Here is a 9,052-nt window from a genome sequence, read left to right on the forward strand (position 1 = left end):
GGTGGTGGCCGGAGAAGTATCCCTGGCAGGGTGGCCGACCAGAAAGTGTCAGGGGTCCAGCCGCCACGAGAAGTATAGTTTGTGGGTTGTTTGTTTGTTTGTTTTTAAATTTCGTGTGTTGTTACGTGCCTGGTGCCTCCCAGGCAGGGTGAGGGGTGTGCTGGTGTAGTGACTTCGGTGAGACACCGTAGGGATGCTTTGGGGCCTTGCAGGTCTCAGTAACCCTTTTCCTCGTTTGCAGGGCAAGGATGAGTCTGTTTGGATCAACATCAGGGTTTGGTACTGGAGGTACCAGCATGTTTGGCAGTACGACTGCAGATAACCATAATCCAATGAAGGTATGTGTGTTAGCCACTGTGGGAACCACTGTTCTGTTGTGTTTTAACGTGTCACAAAAATACCTACTAACTCACCTTAGGGAAGTAGTAGGTTCTTAGCACACACCTTTCAAATGGGGCTAATTTTGCTTGGTGTTCTGTCCTTTATAGGATATTGAAGTCACATCTCCGCCTGATGACAGCATATCTTGTTTAGCATTTAGTCCACCAACACTGCCGGGTAATTTCCTCATTGCAGGATCATGGGCAAATGATGTAAGTACTCACAGTCAGACCTGCAGGTGAATAGAGTGGGAGCATTGGTGCTTAATCCACAAAACATGATGCTAAAAAATTGTGTCAGGGCACCTGGAAGTCTTTGTCTTTGCAGAGGTGCAAAATTTGTGTCTGGTGCCAAGGCACTAAGTTCATAGCTCAGCTGCTTCAACTGAGAAACTCTGTTGTGATCTTCAGATAAATCATTCCTCTGCCTGTGTGATTTAAGCTGCCGCTTAGAACACGTAGTCAGTGTTTTCCCTGTTAGATTTTCTTATTGCTTTGATTTTTCTTTTTTCCTACTTGTTTGGTTTTTAGCGTCATTTTCTTACACAGTTAGCTAACGTAGTTATGCTTCGCCCAGTGAAAGAACCATGGTAACTCATCCAGTTTGACAGTGTAGTCTCAAAAAGATTAAGTTCCTACAATGTTGGAGTTTGTTTGAATTGGAAGGTGAGATCTCAACTAGCACAGAGAGAGGAAGACAAACGTGAGCACGTTTAACTGTTCTGTTCGGTCTGTTGGCCGGTAAGCTGTAGCAGGCAGCTGATGGTTAAGGATTCTCCAGGAGAGCATTGGGAAGTGTTATGTGATCGTAAGGTACTTATGAGATGGGGTTGAGTTGTGGCTGTACAGATAAAAGGAACACAATCAGAGAAAATCAGGTTTCATCAGTTCTGAAAAAAGCTTGGTGTTTATAATCATACTTTTCATTGGATACACTAAGGCAGGGATCTTCAATAAAAGACTTCTCTTAAGCTCTTAATTGTTAATATGTTAAGTCTGTATGCGCTTCTTCTCTTACAGGTTCGCTGCTGGGAAGTTCAAGATAATGGACAGACAATTCCGAAGGCTCAGCAGATGCACACAGGGCCTGTACTAGATGGGTGCTGGAGCGATGTATGTTCCTATAAAAAAAATATTCTTACCGAAACCCTAAATAAATTGGCATGTGGTTTCCTGACAGACACAAGTACCACATGTAGCTGCAGCCCCTGGTTATCGTGTAGACTTATGTTACAGTAAATATGTGCTAAGCATGTCTTAGTAGAATAGGCTAACATGGGCATGAGAAGGGTGAAAGTGAGTTTAAAAGTAAGAATGTATTTAAAGCTAGATCATAACTAGGACAGTTTTCTCTGTTACGACATACAGTCATAAATAAATTTCCCGTGTTATGTTTCTTTGTCTTGCAATTCTCATGTATGTTGCATTGATGTTAGGCTGTTACTAAAAGAATAAGGCTTGACAGTTTTCTGCTAGATACTGCATCACAGAGCTGTTTAATCTCTTGGCCCTATTCTTGTTTTTTTTTTTTTAGGATGGGAGTAAAGTATTTACTGCTTCCTGTGACAAAACTGCTAAAATGTGGGATCTCAACAGTAACCAGGCTATTCAGATTGCACAAGTAAGTAAGCAAGCCCCAAGCTATTAGGTGTGTTTTTTCCTTAAAGGTAGTTTTTAATAAAAATTAATATTTATTAGCAAATCAAGCTAATGTTTAGTTCTTCTGAAGCAGGTGCTGCTGTAAGAAAAAGCACCCTCCAGCTTCTTTTTCAATTTTTGAGATAATGAAGTGCAGGTGAATAGGGAGACCTGCAGTCCAAGTGATATGAATAACCTGTGCAGCTGTTGCCTCTGTTTAACTTGAGGGAGCTTTTTCCATTGCTGCTGTGATCTCACTAAGTCATCCTACTGCACTATAGAGGAAAAAAATATTAAGAAATCATTGAATTCACTTTCACAAAAGCCAGCTTTCTGCTCTAGCCATAACTGGGATTATAATTTACATTCTCAATTCAGCAGTTAATGTCTGTTCACAGAATATGTAGGTATGGTGACTAAAATGAGTTACCAATTATATAATTTAAGGGAGAGTTAGTCCTTTTAATGATTCCTTCTTTTGTCTTATTTGAGGTGATAAAACTCGGATTCGCAGCCTTGATTTTAAGATCCTTTTGGTGTAATTAACATAGGCCTTTCTTCTGTAGCTCTTGTCAGAAGAATCTGATTTTATATTGGTTTGTAATAAATTACTACATTGAAGTGCTTATTTTTAGCATGATGGATAATATGACCAACAGAACTTTCTATTTAAAAGATAACTTGTATTTCTGCTGTGACCATCTTCCTGTAGAGGGTGACTTGATTGTAGTTCGTTGTGTCAGAACCATTCTTTTTCTTATGTGGGTGATTTTACAGCACTCAGCACAGTAAGGTCATGACCAACCTTTATCCTAACTGCTGTGACTAAAATAAAGAATCACTTTCCTTGAACGGATAAAAAATGTAAATACACACAAAAAATAAGGTGCATAAACAAGAAGCATGGACTCTTCACCTCAGTCAATGTATGTGCGTTTGTCTTTTTTTCTTCAGCATGATGCTCCTGTGAAGACTATCCATTGGATTAAAGCACCAAATTATAGCTGTGTGATGACGGGAAGCTGGGATAAAACTTTGAAGGTATGATTTTTGCCTGAACAAATGGAACAGAAAGTGTACTAGCAATCTGTGTATGAAAATACTTACGTGAAATGGAAGTATTTTACTGAACACTAGTACAAAAACCAGATTAATGAAATAGCACCACATCACAGGGGGTTGCAGTTATTCTGGCTATAGACCAGCACGATGCAGCTTGGTACCAATTGCGTTCTCTTCACTAAAGTAATTTAAATGGTGTATCCTCAACTCCAAACATAACTGTGTTCATTTCTCTGTTTCCATCAGTTCTGGGATACCCGTTCACCAACACCTATGATGACATTGCAGCTCCCTGAAAGATGTTACTGTGCAGATGTGGTAAGCCATGATACACAGTAAACTAGTGTCAGCTAGATGGCTGCGAGTATGAATAAACTGGCAGTCTTTGGGACTTCTGTAGGTTAGCACTAAATACTGACTGTTAGTATAAAATAATACTTGATCTCTGTGTAATTTTAGCAATAAAACATAAATTGATCTTCTTGATCAGGCTCTGGAAAATAGGTATTTGTATACTACTGAATACGCTTAGGGTCCTCTTAACATCACAAAACCAAATCAGCACTAGGACTGACCTACCCTCATTTCTGGATGAGTTTACATTAGTACTATGGCAATTCATATTGGAAGGGTCAGCTAATAATTTGAAGATTTTTGGCATATTTAATTTCTCCATGGCAGGGTAGAGTTGGTTTGTGTTGTTTGAAGATATGTCTATGAATTAACTGTTATATTCTTCCAGTCTTCCTCATTCCCTTCCCCCCAGAAAATACTCTAATTCCTTGAACCTCTTTAGGGACTTCTGTGAAATAATAAAGAGAATTCGCTGCCATGCTATTAACACAAGTGTCCCTTTTCCACTCTTATCCAGGTTCACCCTATGGCTGCTGTGGCTACTGCAGAACGGGGTTTGATAGTTTATCAGTTAGAGAATCAACCTTCTGAGTTTAGAAGAATAGAATCTCCTCTTAAACACCAGGTAAGTTGTTATATTTACAACACGCATATATACAGATCAAAATTCTGGGATTGCCATTTTTTTTTGTGTAAAAACAATCAATGTTTCAAAACAAAAGTACTTTATCTTGGTAAGGCACATGTCATGGTTTGCCATTGATCTGTTGCTGACCTTCATAAGGCTTTAGGAGTGTAAATACTGTGGCCCAGAGTCTCAGTAGAATTTGACCTATCTCTTGACCTTGCTTGGTTTTGCTTTGCATTGAGGTATGTGTTGTTTTGTGTCCCTATGGAAGGACAGACAGCATTCAGAAAATCTCGGCCTCAGGTCTCTGGCTAAAATCCTCTGTATCTTTCTCAAATTTAGCATCGCTGTGTTGCTATTTTTAAAGACAAAGTGAACAAACCTACTGGATTTGCCCTTGGAAGTATTGAAGGAAGAGTGGCTATTCATTACATCAACCCCCCAAATCCGTAAGTATCATTTAATAAGACATCCTTTCTTTATTGCTCAGTTTACAATGAGGAAAGTAAAAAGATGCTTTTTTTTGCCCCTCCAGTGCAAAAGATAATTTCACTTTTAAATGTCATCGCTCCAATGGAACAAACACGTCAGCACCTCAGGATATCTATGCTGTAAGTAGTGGGCTTACACCACTAGGTCGTTTACACAGGGCTACATACACTTAAGGTAAAACTGGCTATGAGTTGTTTGTTCTCCTTGACCTTTTATCTTGCCTACAGGTATCTTAGATGTATGTTGAAGACCAGTCATAGTCATACATTAAGAGGAAACACAAATTTTTGTACTTCCCTTAAAACAAGCACTGAATCAACCATTCACTAAATCATCTTTGTGGAGATGACTTGTTAATTTTGCTGATATTGAAGCAATACCGAATATATTTGTCATGGGATTATGCGTTGATTTTTCAAAAAAGATGATACTTTTCTTGTTGCTTTGGTGGGTGGGTTGGTTTGTTTTTCCAGACAACACTTCTGAAAACACTTAAGAACAATAAGGACTATATCTAGTTGAAAAAAGTCTGCCCTCTCTGCTCTCTCAGGGTTCAGTAGATGTGTTGTGTTTAACACAGTATTTTTTTATGATTCTGCAGGTAAATGGGATAGCGTTTCACCCTGTCCATGGTACTCTTGCAACAGTAGGATCTGATGGGAGATTCAGCTTTTGGGATAAAGATGCAAGAACAAAGCTAAAAACATCAGAACAACTTGACCAGCCAATATCTGCTTGTTGTTTCAATCACAATGGCAATATATTTGCATATGCTTCCAGTTATGATTGGTCAAAGGTGAGAAAGGTTTAGGCTCATTCATACTTGCACTTGACAACTAAGGTTATCCTTTTCACATGAGGCTTTCGCTGTTCTTTATCAAGAGTAGCTGAGTTTTTCTGATTTCACAGGCATGCAAGAGAACTTACAATGGTCATTTCTGATGAAATTTAACATTGAAGTAGAGCATTCTTTGGTTTTTAGCTTCAGTTGGGTAAGATTGCTCAGCAGTGATGTTTTGCAGATGTGGATGAGCAAAATGTAAATTACATGATTCAGAAGTTATTCTGGTTGCTCACACACATTGTGCTGTGGGGAGTGTCGTGTGGCAATGTGGGATCTGACAGATTCCCACAAATCTCTGAGAATGCTCATCTCAGTCTTCTGCAGATTTTCTTTAGCTTCAAAAAAAAAAAAAAGAAAAAAAAAAGGCTGTGACTGTGGTTATAAACACTTAAACCAGTGTTTTAACACCATGTTCTAAATTTCCAGTACCATTCAGTGCAGCTAGCTGGTGGCATTTACTTGTGTGTTTCCCTTCGTTTTACAAGGACCTGTAGTGACAGGACAAGGGGCAATGGCTTTAAATTGAAAGTGGGGAGATTTAGATTAGATAGGAGGAGGAAATTCTTCCGGAGAGGGTGGGGAGGCACTGGCACAGGTTGCCCAGAGAAGCTGTGGATGCCCCATCCCTGGAAGTGTCCAAGGCCAGGCTGGATGAGGCTTGGAGGAACCTGGTCTAGTGAAGGGTGTCCCTGCTCATGGCATGGGGTTGGAACTGGATGGTCTCTAAGGTCTCTTCCAACCCAAAGTAGTCTGTGATTCAAGTCTGACTCAACAATAAATCATACATATGCACGAGAATTACAAGAAATGATTATATGTCAAGAATCAATACATCTTGATAGTTTAAGAAGAGGGTACAAGGTTGAAATGTAACTGTTTTTAATGGAATGGCAAGTTCCATTAAAAGTATCATTTTCCTGTTGCAACTAGTGCTTTTAAATTTGAGGACAGCATTCCTTGTGGTTTTGACTGGAAATGAATGCTGAAATCGCACCAATGAACTTGAGTGAATGCCACAAAGGGAGCAAAATTTCAATTTACTCCATTGTATCTAAGCTTCTGGATGCTGCCAAAGGCAGATAACTTTGCTAGACGCTGGGTCAGATGAATTATTCTGTTCTAAATGCTTGGGGGACTGCAGTACGTACTGAGGTCCTATCTTTTAGATCCATAAACCAGTATTAAGTACTCAAACCTGTAGGTACTGAATGTGCCTTCTAGAACCAGTCCTGTCAAGCGGAGTTGGTAATTTTCAAGTTGTGTATTGGACTTCAATAGCTTTATTAGATTTATTTTGAATCCCTGATTTGAAGACTGAGTTGGTAATGTGTATGCAAATAATGTCAATGTGCAAAAGACTTAATTTTCATCTGCAGTTGGGGAACAGAGAGATTTTTGCAGTTGTCTGTAGAACTTGGGCTTCACATTTAAGTGGAATAAGGTAACATTTTTTTCAGAGTGAAAATACAAAGTGACACTGTGCAGCCATTTAAAGTTTTATTTTCTTTTCTGCCTTGAATGACACTTAAAAAAAAATCAGATTGAGCTCTCATGCTACATCTATAAAGTTGAACTTAAAAAAAAAAAAGGGGGGGGGTCTAAATGAAAAGTTTTTTATACCTTAAAAATGGATAAACATCCCTTAAATTTTACTTTATATGCACTGTCCTTGTAATCACTTCTATAGTAAGCTGCTTCTAATCCACCAGTGTTGTCCGGTATCTGGTCTTAAAGATTTCAGGATTAAATCTTAAACCAAACTAATGGAATATTCATATTGTCACATTTTAAGGTAATGCTGGTATTTCTTCTTTGAATACAGTAAATACAGATAATTTTTTTTTTTTTTTTTAGGGTCATGAATTTTATAACCCACAGAAGAAAAACTATATCTTTCTGCGAAATGCAGCAGAAGAGTTAAAACCTAGGAATAAGAAGTAGTGAGTATGGTTCTGACTTGTGTTACTCCGCTGGTTTTCTGCCATTCCTGCCTCTACTCCACTGCTCTTCTGCCATTTGTGCCCTATTGCACCACGGTTCAGTCAACTTTGGATCGCTAACATTTAGCAGGAACTGTAAAAATGACATTAAATGTGTTCTGACTTGCTGGAGAAAATTTTCTGAAATTAGGTATTCCGGTGTGTGTAAGAAAGAGAGGCTCGTATTCCCATGACTTAACCACTCTCTGTTCCACAGCAATAATGAAATTGCAGCAGAATCTAAATCTGGGTTAGATATTCCTGTTCAGAAGTGCAGCCATTTGTATCTCTGGATTTATTTTATTAGTACGACATGAAAACGTGTCAATTATAATAGTTCTGGAGAAATTGCATAAATATTGTATTTCTTGTAAGTACTTGAAGAATTACAAGCAATTCTTTTCAAAGGAGGCTTGTTATTACTTACTATTCAGGGGTTCTGTCACTGCTTTCTGATTTTTAAAATGGAGATATTGCCTACTGTACGCCAGGAAGAAAGGCCTGGAAAACTGCTGTCCCTCCTTTATTTTGGATGAATTTGGCAGGTATGAGAGTGGCCAAACAGCAGTGACAGACTTGCGACGGAGGATGGTCACAGTGCAAATTTGGCTTTAGTTGTTTCTTACACTTCAGCAACAGACGGGACTCTTGAGCCCGCGATCCTCACGCTTTCTCTAGTCCAAAGGAACAGTTGTCAGTTGTGCCAAGAGATACAGAGCTCAGAAATACAAGCAAACCATTAACGGGTTTGTTTTGTTCGTGACCAAACCAACGTGTGGCCCGAACTGCTTTGAAACTGACACATTTTAGAGTTAGAAGTTGATTCTTTTACGTCTCTCTTCATGTGTTTTTGTCCCTTAACAGGGGTTTCTGGACTGAAAAAATAAGTACTCATTTTTGTATTAACTAGAAATTAGTGCTGGTGAGTTTCATCCTGATCAGTAATGCTGTGAAACAAAACAAGTGGGTCTCTCTCTGACTTGAACCTGCCACTGTTTACTTTTAACTAGTCGGTTGTATGTATACATGCCAAAGCTTCCTTCATAGAAGTGAGCGCTTCTCATTTCTGTTAACTCTTTGTTTGATAACGACTAAACAAGAATGAGGGGCGCATGTATAGAAGTACCTGTCACATTGTACAAATCCTCTGTAACACTGTATGTTGCAACACTTATGGTTACGGATTCGTGCTACGTTTCAAATAAAATTTTTACTAAATGCTTTTTTTATATTCAGCTGTTCTGTTCTTCTAAACGTGGCCAAGGTGGTGTGCTTCATTTCCGAAAGCAGCTTCTTGTCCTTTCACTGTGCTTCAGATACATATTCTGAAAGTGAAGTACTTTTCCTCCAGCTGCTTGAGCTGGAAATCTAATGCTTTTTCCAGTTGCTATTTCATTATGAATGATTCCTGTGGTTTTGTGTCAAAGAATTAAGAGGACTAGTGTGAAAGGCCTTTTGTTGTATGAGAAGGAGTCAAGTTCCTTGCTATCTCAACAGCCAAACATCTGACAGTTTCTCTTTGGTACAAATGAATCATACCATCTTCAAACTCTGCGGTCTACTGGTCAGTCAACTTCAGACCCTTCTCGTGGTGGTCTTCATCAGGTTTTGCTGGGTGTGTATTTCTTGTTGGCTACAGCTGAGGAAAGTCCATGAAATACACTCTGCGGTTGTT

General features: G+C 39.0%; 1 protein-coding gene across 1 annotated transcript; it reads left to right on the plus strand.

Moving 5' to 3' along the window:
- The first annotated feature begins 238 nt into the window (after positions 1 to 238).
- Positions 239 to 7,346, plus strand: RAE1 (ribonucleic acid export 1). The gene is made up of 11 exons (XM_010147301.1): positions 239 to 338; positions 489 to 593; positions 1,401 to 1,493; positions 1,915 to 2,001; positions 2,973 to 3,059; positions 3,327 to 3,398; positions 3,952 to 4,059; positions 4,405 to 4,511; positions 4,598 to 4,673; positions 5,156 to 5,350; positions 7,253 to 7,346. Exons 1-11 carry the CDS (start codon positions 249 to 251, stop codon positions 7,337 to 7,339), a joined length of 1,107 nt encoding a protein of 368 aa, XP_010145603.1. The 5' UTR covers positions 239 to 248; the 3' UTR covers positions 7,340 to 7,346.
- The last annotated feature ends 1,706 nt before the right edge of the window (positions 7,347 to 9,052 follow it).

The sequence above is a fragment of the Eurypyga helias genome, unplaced genomic scaffold, assembly GCF_000690775.1.
Source record: "Eurypyga helias isolate BGI_N326 unplaced genomic scaffold, ASM69077v1 scaffold22522, whole genome shotgun sequence".
Lineage (NCBI taxonomy): Eukaryota > Metazoa > Chordata > Aves > Eurypygiformes > Eurypygidae > Eurypyga > Eurypyga helias.

Coding starts and splice junctions, on each gene's coding strand:
- RAE1 (XM_010147301.1), top strand. CDS start 249: ATGAGTCTGTTTGGATCAACATCAGGGTTTGGTACTGGAGGTACCAGC. Junction 339..488: donor ATAACCATAATCCAATGAAG/GTATGTGTGTTA, acceptor TGTCCTTTATAG/GATATTGAAGTCACATCTCC. Junction 2,002..2,972: donor AGGCTATTCAGATTGCACAA/GTAAGTAAGCAA, acceptor TTTTTTCTTCAG/CATGATGCTCCTGTGAAGAC.